General features: G+C 42.1%; 1 protein-coding gene across 3 annotated transcripts; it reads left to right on the forward strand.

The window, feature by feature from the left end:
* Window positions 1-11: 11 nt before the first annotated feature.
* Window positions 12-12,610, forward strand: FAIM (Fas apoptotic inhibitory molecule). Of its 3 annotated transcripts, XR_009462138.1 has the most exons (7): window positions 12-461; window positions 5,756-5,891; window positions 6,790-6,867; window positions 9,149-9,377; window positions 10,741-10,790; window positions 10,933-11,106; window positions 12,130-12,229. XR_009462138.1 is itself a non-coding variant. In XM_059727444.1 (6 exons), the coding sequence occupies exons 1-6, from the start codon at window positions 175-177 to the stop codon at window positions 12,277-12,279; spliced, it is 930 nt and encodes a 309-aa protein (XP_059583427.1). In that variant the 5' UTR covers window positions 25-174; the 3' UTR covers window positions 12,280-12,610. The 3 variants fall into 3 exon arrangements, 2 of the variants coding, with proteins under 2 accessions (XP_059583427.1, XP_014455072.1); XM_059727444.1 differs by lacking the exon at window positions 10,933-11,106 and having other exon boundaries at window positions 25-461; window positions 12,130-12,610; XM_014599586.3 differs by lacking the exons at window positions 6,790-6,867; window positions 10,933-11,106 and having other exon boundaries at window positions 39-461; window positions 12,130-12,610.
* Window positions 12,611-14,597: the final 1,987 nt, after the last annotated feature.

The raw sequence follows: 14,597 nt of genomic DNA on the forward strand, positions 1-14,597 counted from the left end.
CAGGAAGGCAGGCTCTTCCCCCCCCCCCCCGCAAAAAAAAATTCCCAGTCAAACCAGGCGTATAAAAATTCCTCCTGCCCCCCACAGCGCTGGTTTCAGTGCAGACAGCGGGCAGGTTGCGGTTGCGGTGCCCCCCCGGGCTGCAGGGGGGGGCCCGTCAGGCGTTAGTGGCCTATGGGTAGGGAAAGGTCAGGCTGGTGTCCCGGGAATGGGAGACGAATAAGACGGACTGGACTCGGAGGCAGGCGGACGTGGCGACGAAGGGTGCGGATGACGGTTATCAACCAGCACCCCCCGTTTCGACTTGGCGATGTCGGTTTCGACTCGGCGACGCTGGATCCGGCGCGCCGGCGTCGCCCGTCTGCCTGGAGAGCATCTGTCCGAACGTCCTCGGGCGCTTTGAAGAAGGCAGGCGAGACTCCAGGAAACCTGCGGCCAAGACTCGTGAGGAGACTGGAAAGGTCCGGCCGAGTCGCCTCAAAGAAGTCCTTCCAAATCCTTACGATTGCTATGTATGATACGAATGCAGCTGTGTATCCAGGTTGTAGCCGTATTGGTCTAGAGGAAAAGGCGATCACGCCTCGTAGTCGAGGTGATCTCGTTTATTTGGCCAATAAGATTTTTGCAAAAAAATTCTTTTCCTTTTTTTGCAAAAAACCTTGTTGGTCTAATAAAAGAGATCATCTCTACTACGAGTCTTGATTGCCTTTCACTGTTGCTATATTACTTATGTGTAATTGATTGAGTACAATTTCTGAGTTATTTTTGGTGGGAAGATGGTATCGGTTCAGAAACCAATCCCCCAATTATAACATTGTTTCCTATGGGAAACTGCATTGCGAATTACAATGTTTCACCTTAAGACACGGTTTTCAGGATTGAGTGGTGCTGTAAGTCCGAGGACGGCCTGTATAGAATATAATTAATGGTTGAGACAAGGGCAGCCTGTGCTTCTTTCTCCCTGTCTGGACTCGAAAATAAAGGGAAATGCGCTGAAATTGAAGAGGGAGATTTAAAACTGGTATGAAGAGGTGTTTCGCACGTTATTTAAATTGTGGCATTTGTTACAAGGAAGCTGTTGGGTAAGATGGAGAGAAGAACAAGATTTACAAACGGACTGGATTGTCAAGACTTGTTACAATTCATTATTTGTACTGCAAGACTTACACTAAGCATTTTGGAGCGGTGACTTTCTTAGTTTTGTTTTGCACAATACCTTCCCCGATTGGATTGAGTCCCTGCCGAGGTCTCCTAGGAGCTACTGTAACATAACTATTAGAGACCAGGTTGAGACCTCAGTGGGAAGCCACTTATTCCCCATCTTAGTAGTGTTGTGTTTGTGCACCTTCCTCCAAAGTATTTGTAGCTGGTCATTGCCTTAGAGACAGGTAGGCCATGTGGAGCCAAGTACGGTGTGGTGGTTCCCATGTTTTTCTACTTCTGGGGGGAAAAAAACGTACTAATCCCCAGCTCCACAAGCACTTACATGCAGGCTTACCTGAAAGGTAAGGCACATTAAGTATTTGAAAGATTCTTGCTTTTGCTTTCAACACAAACCCTTCCACCGAAAACCAACTAAAATGTTGTATAGTTTTCCTTGGATGATACTTCCTTCTGCTCCTAAAATGTCCGGCATCAGCTAGAAATTTCTGTATTTGTCATGACCAGGTGGCTTACTAGTGGCAGCTCATGTGATCTCTGTGATTAGACTGCCAAAATGCTTCGGATGTTACCTTCTCTTCTACTTAAGGCTCAAGCCTGTGCTTCTGTTGCCATTTTTTTATTTCCTTGGGGCTCTAAAGAATAAAAATAATTTAAAGGCCAAATTTTCATAAATAAAAAAAAAACAACACCTAAATCTCATTTTGCTAACCTCTTCTGGTAGCTGATGAGAACTGCATATTTAAAGCAGGAATGAGTCCTCTCTATGGATATTTTAAAATAACATAACAGGACCTTTGTATTTCTTCTGGTATTTTGCATTATACTTCTTTACATATGTGTGTAGGCCATGATCAGCACTAGAATCTTAGCTTGTGCTTATTGTTAAGCACTGTTTAATTTTTTTTTTTTAAGGAAAATTTTTCGTGTCCCAAGTCAAATCGGCCAAATCAGTTCCAAATCCATGTATATGTGGCCCTGCTGCCGGCTAGTATCCTCCACCCCTGTCTGGGGCTTCAGACGCCTCCATATTCTTTGGCAGGCATCCCATGTGCAGGTCCAAGCCTGGAGGCTTGGGGTTCAGATGCCCCAGAGTTTCGCTTGCCCTCAACTGTACGGCTGCAGGAGCAAGCTAGGGAGGAGTCTCCCATTTCTATAAAGTCAGCGTATAGCCAAGATCCTGCCACTGGAAGTGAAAGTTGGAGAATAATTATGGATTACCTCGGTCAGGGTACTACCCCCCCACCACATTCATGGTTTTCCCCTACCAGTAGGAAAACCATGTTCCATGGTCATGGTATTTACTTACTGTTAAGCAAATCCTTAAGTCTCTTTGCAGCCTATTGAAAGCTACCTGCATGCTTAAGTTCTTTGCTGAGTAGGGACCCTGGAACTGTCTTCTGCCTGAGTTTGGGTAACTTCTAGCAAAAATAGTACTTCTATACCAAAAATGCAGATGAATTAAACTACAGTAAATTATAGCTATTTTGTAAACAAAACTGTAGATGAGTATGCTAGACTGCATAGATAAGAATTTGTAGTTCCTTTTTGTCAGCCATTACTTGTAATCATATGCTTAAAAGAATGATGCACAAACCCTGGGAGTTTGGTCCCATCTTTTATAACGAGTGCACTAATTTGTTCCCTAGGAGCTACCTGTTTCGTTATAACATTTTTAAGAGAAGGCTGTTTATCGTTAGACACCTTGAAGATGAAAGAGCAGATCAGCAGTCTCTTAGAGCAGTGGTTCTCAACCTTTTTTCTACCAGGGCCCATTTGCCAAGATCTGTAGCCTGTCCCAACCCATACCTCCTGGCCCTGCTGGTGCCTGACCCCCATTTTCCTGTCCCGTCTGTCCCCATCGTCCCCCATCTTCCCCCCCCCCAGCCATGCTGGTGTCCCTCACTCCTGACCCACAGCCCCTGCCCCCACAGCCCTGCTGGAGGGACCCTGGCTGCCCCCCAGTCCCCCTCGGGCCAGAGCATGGTGTCTGTGGCAACCCTGGCTCATGCGGGTAGCAGCAGAGTGAGTCCGGCCCTGGCATGGACTGACGGTACCACCTGCCCTAGACTGGGACTGCTGCACCACACCAGGCAGTCTGATCATGGCCACTTCCTTCCCCCACCCCTGTGTCTTCCAGCTGCCCTGCCCCTGTGAGTATAGGCACCAGCTCTGCTGCTTCCGGCTTAGCCGTGCAGCTCTCCCCGACCCCCTTCCCCCATTGGAAGGGGTAGGCACCTTCCTGTTGCCCCTTTGCCCTGCCACAGCTTGTGACCCTTTGAAATTTTCTTGCGACCCACTTTTGGGTCCTGACCCATGGGTTGACAAATACTGTATTAGAACCAGGTAATTGCAGTCTTTGACTTTCTATTTTTTTTATATTAGCAGCAATGTATGCATGATCAAATGTAGATTTTATTTTTTTTTTTGCCCCGCTTGCTTGCTTGATCAGGTTAATGTGATTATTGATGAGTATCACAGCAGCTTAGTAAGATTAGTGTGTGGTAAACACCATTCAGAGCTTATTTCTTTGAGTACTTTTGTTTAGAGGTGAAAAGATAGCTTTTTCTGCCTTGCACTTAGCTTGCTCCAGCTATGGAATGAGTGGAGGAGGGGCTTTAATTTCAGGAGGGCTGCATCCTCCACCCTGTCCCCTTCAAAATATTTTGTTTTGCCATATTAATTCACTGTTGTTAGTGTCAGCACCCTGTATTGTTACATCCCAGGGAATTTTGCCCAGGAGAACTCAAAATTATGCAAAATAAATGCACTTATTTTTTTACCAATTAAACTAAATATAACATTATTTGAACCTTCTTTAGAAATATATGCAGGTATTTATGTGGGGGGGGGGTTGTAAAGGTGTGGGTGTGTGGGTATTTGTGGGTCGGTGTGGGTATGGGGGTGTGCAGGGTTTGTGGGGGAGTGTGGGCCCCCCTGTGCACAGCCCCCACCACCAAACTTCCCCACCCCCCCGCCTCCCCCAGTACAGCCACCCCCCCACTGCCACACAGGGACCCATGCACAGCCCCTGCTGTCACATGCCTCCCCCATGCACAGTCCCCCCCAGCACCCCCCCATGCACAACCTCCACTGCCACATACACCCTGTCAGCATTCCCTGCTACTGGCTGGTCCTTGGGGAACTCCTGGCTGCAGCAAGCGAATCCCCAGTGTTGCATGGCTCCAGTGAATCCCGGAGGCTGAATGTGGCGGCATGGAGCTGGCCCGTTCCAGCCTGCTGGTGTGCACCTTCAGGCCAGGCTCAGCTGGTTTCATGCGAGCACGTGGGGCTCGCAGCCCGCCCCCCTTTCCTACAGGCAGGAGCTCCCCTCCCCACTCACCAGCTACGCCCCAGGGAATTATGCGATATTATGTGATTATGCACAGGCATACATTTTACACACAAAATTATGTGGGCGCATAATGGCGTAATTCCCTGGGGTGTATATTGTGTGTTTGGACACCTTGAGTATTTTCATTACATTTATATGTTCTGCTGAGACGTGGGTTGCAAATTTTGGATCCAGAGCTTAACTATTCCCAAATTTAGGGGTATCAAGATTTCAGCTTGTTTTGGGCTTTTTGGTCATGGTACACTTGTGATCTTCTGATCACAAGTTAATCAAAAGGTATTTTCTCACAGAAGTGATCAGGAGTCAGCATATAAACTGTTGATATAGATTGCAAATGTAAATTCAGTGAAATAATGCATTTTGGTAGATCTGAATTACTTATATTTTCCATTGTTCTAACAGGAAGGTCCTCACTTATGTTACATCCATTACATATATGTTAAGATCTGTGAAGGCTTAGTGCATTTTTATGGAATGCATCTACAGAATGTGAACCCAAAATAAATAAGAAAGGATGATTCTTAAATAAGATGGAACTGTTTGCTGCTTTATTATTTTTTTCCCTTCTGGCAATTGGATTGAGGAATTAATTTAGTTACTATAGCATCAGGTCTGAAAAAATACCTACATTTGCCATTTTAATGGTTGTTCATGATCAGATCCACTGTTCTACAGGTTATTGCCTTTTAAATAAGGAATAGTACACACAAATTATGTATATTCTGAATACCATTTCTTCTCATTTCGTTGCATTTTTGAGTGATACATATTCCTAGCATTTATAAGACAAGTAGGGCTAAATCTTTTTTTATAGACTAAAAAGACTTACAATAGTAGTACTAGTGGTAATCTAAACTGTTTGAATCTTAGGAAAACCTGATTGTAGTGGACCAGTCCCGCTGCTGCTGTGGGGTAGGAGCTGTCAAGAAATAATGTATAGGCTTATAGCAGGATTACTACTAGTTAACAGAAGTTTTTAGCATTTAAAGGGATAGGTATGTGTAGAATCTTTGTTGAGCTAAATATGTTTGCCTATTTTCTACCATATTTGCTACTGATTATTGCATCAATTTTTTTTGTATTTGATCCGTTCTAATTTTTTATATTTAATCTGTTCCATACTTTTTGCCATGTATGATTATAATTTTGCATGGCTTGACCTGAATAACAAAACTTTAAATAAAAAATATAGCACCTTAATAATACAAATTTAAAATTGTCAATCTGTTATTCCCCCAGGTCTCACTACGGCCAGCTGGAGAAAATGAGTGATCTGGTGGCTGTATGGGAAGTAGCTCTAAGTGATGGTGTTCACAAGATCGAATTTGAACATGGAACCACATCAGGGAAACGTGTTGTGTATGTCGATGGAAAGGTAAATTATGTGTATATGCAGAATTAAATATTTATACAAGTGTGACTTAAGGTTTATCATAGTCTACATTGGTTACACTAAGATGCTTAATGGCAATATGGTATAGCATTTGTTCAGCCAAAGTTTAGGTAAGAAGAGGAGGCAAAGGAAATGAGCAAGCCAGAGTATTTCAGACGTTAGAAGAATTGTAGAAAGCAGAACCACAGGTGCAAAGTTGCCAGCTGTCCATAAATTTACAGATAGAGCATAAAAACAAGCCTAAAAATGCCTCTCCATAAGGTTTGTAAAACACAAAACAAAAACTTGAGCCATCTGTGAACTGGACCTTGATTGAAGATCTGTCATCAGAGGCAAGTGTTCGGGGACAAAGAGAGCTGAGCAGAGCTACCTGGCTTTGAGTGGGAGTGTAGCACCGTATGGGAAGTATTCCCTCAAGATTTTGTAGCCTGTAACTCTCCCTCTTCCCCTCCCATCACGTGCTGCTGCTCCGTGTCCCTGCCTGTAACAGTAGGATGTGGCAGGTTGGCAGACAGTAATCCTTCTTTGGGGGTATGTACCAGCAAGAGGGTGGGACCATCTGGGATATGGGTTGGGAGGCAGCACGGTGTGGGGTACAGTCGAGGGCATCAGGGTATGGGGATGAGTAGAAGACCCCTGGGGTAGAGAGTACCACTATTATTTTCTCTAGCATTTTTACCTCTATTCCTGGGAAAATGCTAGAGAAAATAATCAATGAACACATTTGTGCAGGCCCAGCAGGGGAAACGATGCTGAGGGGAAACCAGCACAGGTTTGTCACAGGTAGATCCTGCCTGACAAACCTTGTAGCCTTCTATGACCAGGTCACACACTGCCTGGACGCAGGAGCCAAGGCTGATGTCATCTTCCTGGACTTTAGGAAGGCCTTCGACACAGTTTCGCACCCTATCCTCATTGGGAAGCTAGCAGACGGTGGAGTGGACACCTACACGGTCAGGTGGGTGGCCAACTGACTTAGGGACCGCACCCAGAGAGTGGTGGTGGATGATTCCTTCTCAGCCTGGAGGGAGGTGGGCAGTGGGGTCCCGCAGGGTTCGGTCCTTGGACCGATATTATTTAATATCTTTATCAGCGATTTGGACGAGGGCATGGAGAGCACCGTCTCCAAGTTCGCTGATGATACCAAGTTATGAGGCAGAGTTAGTACACCGGAGGGCAGGGAGCAGATTCAGGCTGACCTGGATAGGTTGGATCAATGGGCAGAGAGAAATGGGATGCAATTTAATAAAGATAAATGTAAGGTACTCCCCCTGGGAAGGAGGAACCCCCACCACACCTATAGATTGGGGAGTGTCCTTCTCAGCAGCTCGGAGGCAGAGAGGGATCTTGGAGTCATAATTGACTCCAAGATGAACATGAGCTGGCAGTGTAAAGAGGCCATCAACAAGGCCAATCACACCTTGTCGTGCATTAGCAGGTGCATGAATAATAGATCAAAGGAGGTGATGCTCCCACTCTATGTGGCACTGGTCAGGCCGCAGTTGGAGTACTGTGTCCAGTTTTGGGACGTGGGGAATCTGAAGAGGGTCCAGAGGAGGGCCACTCGCATGGTTAGCGGCCTTCGAGATAGACCCTATGGGGGGAGGTTGAGAGAACTGAATCTCTTCAGCCTTCACAAGAGACAGCTGAGGGGAGATCTTGTGGCCGCCTATAAATTTATTAGGGAGATCAATGGGGAATAGGGGAAGCGCTGTTTACTAAGGCGCCCCAGGGAGTGACTAGGAATAACGGGTGTAAACTAGTTGAGAGTGGATTTAGGTTAGATATTGGGAAGAAATTTTTCACAGTAAGGGTGGCTAGGATCTGGAATGGGCTTCCAAGAGAGTTGGTGCTATCACCTAACTTGCAGGTCTTCAAGAAGAGGCTAGATAGTCACCTGGCTGGGGTCACCTGACCTTGGTCCTCTTTCCTGCCAGGGGCAGGGGATCGGACACGATGATCCATTGTGGTCCCTTCCGACTCTACAATCTATGAGTCTAGAACCAGTGCTGCAGTCAAATAGGGTTGCCCACCCAATTTTTTTTTTCTTTCTACTAAGCTGCACATTTTTTACTGATAACCAAACTTCTTTTACTATGGTTGGTGTTAAACCCAAAATGCGAACCTCCCACTTGCCCAGTGCCTCGCAGTAGGGTTACATTTGCATTTTGTCCGTAAAATAGTTTGGTTGTCAATAACAAGCTTGCGGTTTGTCAGTAAAAAAATAAATAAAATTTAAAAAATTGTCTTGGGTTAGCAACCCAGCACAGGTGAAAAGAAGCAGGCAAAAGTTTGTTCAGATCATATTTAGCAGTTTTATGCTATTAGTTAGACCTGGTTTTTAACGAAAATGTGGCTTTAGGGAATAGAAATGTGGATTAAAGAGGGAATAGAAATAGGCATATTAATATTAATTAGAGTACAGTCTTTATTAAAAACATTTTTATATTTTTAGCCTTATTTAGTAAAAGCTTTTGCTATTTAGATGGGCAATATAGTATAACAATCTGGGTCCACCTCAGGATTTTCACTCTTCAGTCTTGAGTCATGCATGGTTCTTGTTGAATTGCCCACCTGCCCATATACCTGATTAGTGCTTTTTGAAAATAAGTTTCTAAAATGTAGGTAAGAAGTCCTTTTACCATGACAAGCTAACCACTTCTTAGAGGCTTTTTTGACAACTTTAGGATTTAGGAGATTTATTTAATAAGTCTGATAGTTTGGGGGTTAATGAACATTTTTATAAATAATAATTTGCTTGATATGCTTTATCTGTGCTGTTTTGTCATTTACATTTTCTTTGTATTTCATTATTAAATTTGTATTTTTTTTTTATTTTTTTACATTTTGTTTGTGAGCATCTTATTTTGGTGGGACTGACTCTGACCCTGTCATGGTACCCAGAATACCTCTGGGGGGCTCAGCAGCAGCTAAACATAATAATAAGCAGAAGGGAGGCTTTTTACATTTGTAACATAAAGTTGATCAAATGTAAAATTATTTTCCTGTTAAATCAGCAGTACATTGCTATAAGACATGCATAATGTTTGTAAATGGATTTGATATCTGTGAACAAAAGCACTGTATCAATACAAAGTATTATTTTTTTCAATTAATTACATTTTTCAAGTTCTGGGCCCACAGTCAAATTCTGGTTCAATGTTTTATCCTCCTTCTGACACTGAAATTAAAATGTACAGGGTTTTTTAACCGTATTTTTCTCTTCTCTTATTCCTCAGGAAGAAATAAGAAAAGAATGGATGTTCAAATTAGTAGGTAAAGAAACATTTACTGTTGGAGCAGCAAAAGCAAAGGCAACCATTAACATTGATGCAGTGAGTGGCTTTGCCTACGAGTACACCTTGGAGATCGACGGCAAGAGCCTCAAGAAATATATGGAGAGTAGGTCAAAAACAACAAATACCTGGGTATTAAGCTTGGATGGTATGGACTGTAGAGTTGTTTTAGGTAAGTATTGAATCGGTTCATATTACTGGCTTTATGTAATCTTATGTACGTTTTATAAGTGTTTTTGCATTAATGGAAAAGATAGTCTAGTGGCTAACCTTGCCTTGGGCAGATCTGGATTGGAGTCTCCAGTATGTCAGACTTCCTTTTCAGCCTTGGCCACGTTCTTTTGTACTGAGATTTCTTGGCATTTTTGAAAAATCCCTGTTTGCTTAACTTTACAAATCTGGCTATTAGTATTTCTGTGCCCTAGCTTCCTGCCAGTAAAATGGAGTTGCTATCATTTCCCTATGTACAAGAATTTTGTGAGAAAACAGATTGGGAGGCATTTGGGTACCATGGTGAAAGGAACCAGAGAAGATGCTTTGGTGGTACCCTTCCCCTAAAGGGTGCTAGTTATAGAAATGCAGATTATTTTAAACTATCTACAATTTTAAGCCGCACCTATCATTGGAGCATGTTAATACCTGCTTGTTAGCTAGTTATTTGGCCTTAGGATTCATTAGTCAGCATGCAGGAACTCTTAACTGAAGGTGATACTGTGTTATCCTAAGTTTGCCTGTTTTTCAAAATAACTGTTTGGTAAATATTGCTTTTTCCCAAGGTCAAATTGTGCCTTTTCATGTGATTTAAATTAGCATGTACCTTAATATCAGAAACCGCACCAGGCTTGAATAGGATGAGGATTGAGAAGAATTTGAGTAAGGGGTCATCTTAATCCCATATCTAGTCCTTTTTTATTTAAACAGCATAAATAAAACAAGCAAGATCTGGCCCCTCCCAGAAAAGGCCAGTCTCAATGTGAATCCTATAATGGAAGCACCTGGGAGGTGGTGTTGGGTAGGATGATCATAACCGTGCTTAACAACAAACAACAGTTACAAATTACTCCTTTTTTTAATACCTCTTTTTTTTCTAATGGACATGGTACATTTTTTTCCAGATGATTTAAGAGTCTGAAAAGTGAGGGTTTTGAAGCTGGTTTTGAGTCGGGTAACAATCTGAATTTTAGAACGTGTTACTTTATTTAATGACCAGCAACTGAAGAAAAAAGTTAAACAATTCAACAGAAATATTTTCCTTCAGAATACATCAGACAGTATTCAGATTAAGCCAAGTTTTATAGCCAAAGGTCATAGACGAGCAAAAATATGGCTTTATTCTACAATGTGGTTTGACCCTGATGGTGGTAAACCCTACACCCTCTTTTTATGAAGAGTAATTTTGTAATCCAGGCATTATAATTGATCTGGATAATTTCTGAGTTATAATTAAACACTGGCAAAACATTTGGGATTTTTAAATCTTGCTATTTCATAAAGAAGCATGTCATTCTTGTTCTGTCTTTCTCCCATTTTTACAGAGAAGGACACTATGGATGTCTGGTGCAACGGTAAAAAAATGGAAACAGTGGTATGTGGTAACTTTAAAGGCATTCATTTTAGATGCGTATTCTGGTTTATCAGTTGAAACAGACATTTCTTACAGTTAGACCACTAAAATACATGTGGTCTAGGACAAATAGTTTCCTGATAAAGTGACTTTTGTTTTCTAGAGGTGAAATACGTAATTCAGACGGTGTGAGATGAAGTTACCTGTTCGCTGTTTTTTCATTAAAGTGTTTTGTAGAGGAAGAGTTGGGGACACAGACTAAATGGTCCAGGGTCTGATCTGGATCATAGAGCCTACTCATTTCAGTCTTCCTGGATTAGCAGTAACTGATTGTCAAGTAAGGCATGAGGTTCAATATAACACAGATCAGGGGTGGGCAGTTTTGGGGGCTGGAGGGCCACTTAAGGAGTTTTGGCAAGTTGGTGAAGGCCATGTGGTGTGGTGCTGACTCAGCCTCCTGTCACGGCTGTTTACACCACCCGGTGCTGGGGGGTAAGGGGGTGTCCCAGTTGATCCTGTTCAGCCCCATTTGTCCTGCACCCAACACTGGAGGCAGTGGACAGAGAGGACAGGTGGATATCTATGGTGGCTGGCCTGGGACCACAGCATGCAAGGTGGATGAGATGGGGCAGTGGGCAGGCAGGGAGCAGGATGGGTGGCCAGGGTGAGGATCACAGGGAGGTGACAGTCCGGGCTAGGGCCCGGGGTAGAGCTGCGATCCACTTCCTGCACGTCCCTGCTACAGATGCCAGTTTTATCTTGGCTCATTTTACACGAGCTGGGTGGTGCGGGGAGGGAAGGATCAGCTGCGCAGGGCTGAATGTGTGGCTTGTCTCCTTACAGAGAGGCTGGGTAATAGGCAAGGGAGGAGCGGTCACGAAGGGAGATACCGAGCTGCAGTACTCTAGTTAAGAATCACTAAACTGTTAAGACAGGCCTTAAAACTGCAGGTCCTTTTCCAGGTCCTCTGAATTGACTTATGTTCAGAATTAGCCATGATGTAAACCAGTGCAACCTCACAGATTTCAGCCGGTACACTAAGGTTGCACTAGGCGCACAAGTTTTGAATTGCAGTGAACATGTCAGTGATACTGCTCATTTAAATCCTTGACCAGATTTCAATTTGTTTAAAAAAAGATCTGCATGCTCAGCATTCCTGGCAAAGCAAAACCATAGCTGGGAAGTTTTAGTTTTATACTTACCACTTGTCTCAGCTTTTCAGCTACCAAGTACATCATGTGAGGTTTCTACCTGTTAGACCTGTGTGTGTTCAGTGCTTCTGAAAATCAGGCTATTATGCAGCATTTTGTTAATAAACATACTAGTGCTTTTCTGTGACATACTGTCTCCTTTATCCCAGGGTGAATTTGTAGAAGATGGAACAGAAACTCACTTCAGCGTTGGTAATCACGATTGTTGCATTAAGGCTGTTAGTAGTGGAAAGCGAAGGGAAGGAATCATTCATACTCTTATTGTGGATGACAGAGAAATTCCAGAGGCTGTGGAGTAGCCTCTATTTAATCCAGCTGTGTTAGAAATAAAGATCAGGGATTTTCAATTACTGTGGTAATTAATTATTTTAATACGTACTACTTGGTACATTTAGTTTGTGCTGTTTTTATTTTCTAATTACTGTATATGAAATTATATTCTCCGAGAACCAGATGAGCTGTCTGATTATATACAACCTCATACATTGCCAGTTTTTTGTAAATTGTATAAATATATTGTATAACACTAAAGGGAAGAGGGCAAAGTGGACTGAAATCAATTGTTCACGAGGGACACTTTGCTACAACAAAATATGAAATAAATAAGTAGCAAGATCTGATTTTATTTTATTTTTTTGTCTTGGTTTTGCTTTTAAACTTTGAAAGTGGTTTGAAGTTCTTGATAAAGCTGCTCCACACAATCTTTAAACAGCTGGTACATGTAGCAACGGACCATTACATTTTCTCATTAAAAACAGTTTCTTGTAACATACACATTTTGAATGCTTGTTTTAAAATTCACAGTAGGAGAATGAAGAATAGCTATATATAATGTCTATATGTGTATAATAAATTTGGATATGCATATGTATGTAATTACATGGAAATATATACTGTTATTTCAGGATACTCTTAAGAGTAAGGGTAGATAGAAGTCTACTGTGCGTGGTAAGGAAAGATAAACATCTCAGTAGTTTGAAATCTGTTGTAACGTGTAAGATTTTTCTGCGTCAAGTAACTACTTACTCTTAAAAAAGTAAACCTAAGTTTGCAAGATAATTTTATAATGTGAAACACTTGGATAAGTAATAAGTAAGCCAACAGTTAGTTAATAACACTTTGAAACTAGAACTGCCTGTTTTCATGGTGGTGTGTAGGATGGTGGTATGTGGAAAAATATAAAACTAGCAGAAATAAGGGAAGAGAATTTATCAAATGGAAAGACTGAGAAAAGTGGAAATATATATTTTCAAGTTTTGAGGAAAGAGTTTAAAACTTAATTTATATATTTAAATAATCTGTATGCCTAGAGCATTACAGATAAGTGCTATGAATTTAGTTATAGAATGCATCTAAAATTCACTGTGGGATAGAGGGAGTGGTAATAAACATTGATGCATCTTGTGTGTTAGCATTGCAACAATATTTTGAAGCTTAACACTGTGCTCTACTTACAGATGAGATGCCTTTTAGAAAACACCCCTATTTGCTGTATTAAGCCAGTGGTTCTCAACCTTTTGAAATTCACAACAGCCCCTGTTAAACTCAAAGCACGCCTTGGAAAATGCCAGCTCTTTACCTCTTGCTCTATTCTTGACTATGAAAAAGTACTAGAGTAATTCTTCAGTTGGAAAAAAAACTCGGACCACAACACGTCCGAATGGTTTTAATGTTGTGGATTCCTGTTTGAAACGTCTGAGTTTATCTTGCGAATCATGTAGACGTTTCTACACCTAACTCTGCTAAAATTGCACAGCACCCTTCAAAGGATTTCGTGACGCCCCCGTGTGCATCAACACCCTGGTTGATAATCACTGCATTAAATGGTATCTAAATACAAAAACCTTTTTGTCTGTAGCTACTTGTTTCTTTTCAGTCTAGAAGTGGAAATTAAAGGGAAAGCTATTTGATTGCCTGTTTCTTGGTTATCCGTCATGAGTTAGTTTTAAATTAACACTACACAGTTAGGCACATGTATACTGTTTAGTAATAACTGACCAAGGAAAAGACAGTGGGTCAACTGCTTTCAGTCTCACCAGTGCTTGCCAGGCAGTGGGGGTTGCCCTCGTATAAATGCAAATACATAAATGAATGTGTCGAAAGCTCGTCTTTTTAATCAAAATTATTAATGTAAAGCAATGCTTGAAATTGAACTTGGCTCTGTGGCCCAAAGATGAAGACTAGAAGGCAAGTCCCATCCTGGGAACTAGTTTCAAATATTTGCACCTGTAGCTCCAGCTGCAATCCAGGTCCATTGTAAAATGGACAAGGAGAGATTTTTTTTATTATTATTACTTTAAATTGTATAGCATTTCAGACTTTCTGTAAAATGAGTGCAAGTTAAAGTTCTGGGACCCTCCATAAAGTAATAGTATAACCTATTATTATAATAGTATAACCTGTGATCCCTTGGTGAATGTAAGCCCCAGCTTGGAAAACTCATATTTAATTCCCACCCCCTCCAACACCCACACACACACCCACCCACACCTCCCTCCAAACTGTTTCAAAGAAGGCCATGTTGAACACTGTCTTGGTTGCTAAGAGTGGCTTGAATATTGTCACTCAGCAGTGTTTAATGCCCTGTTGAGAGGAGAAATCAGAACATGGCAACAAG

This window comes from Alligator mississippiensis, chromosome 4, assembly GCF_030867095.1.
Source record: "Alligator mississippiensis isolate rAllMis1 chromosome 4, rAllMis1, whole genome shotgun sequence".
Classification (NCBI taxonomy): Eukaryota; Metazoa; Chordata; order Crocodylia; family Alligatoridae; genus Alligator; species Alligator mississippiensis.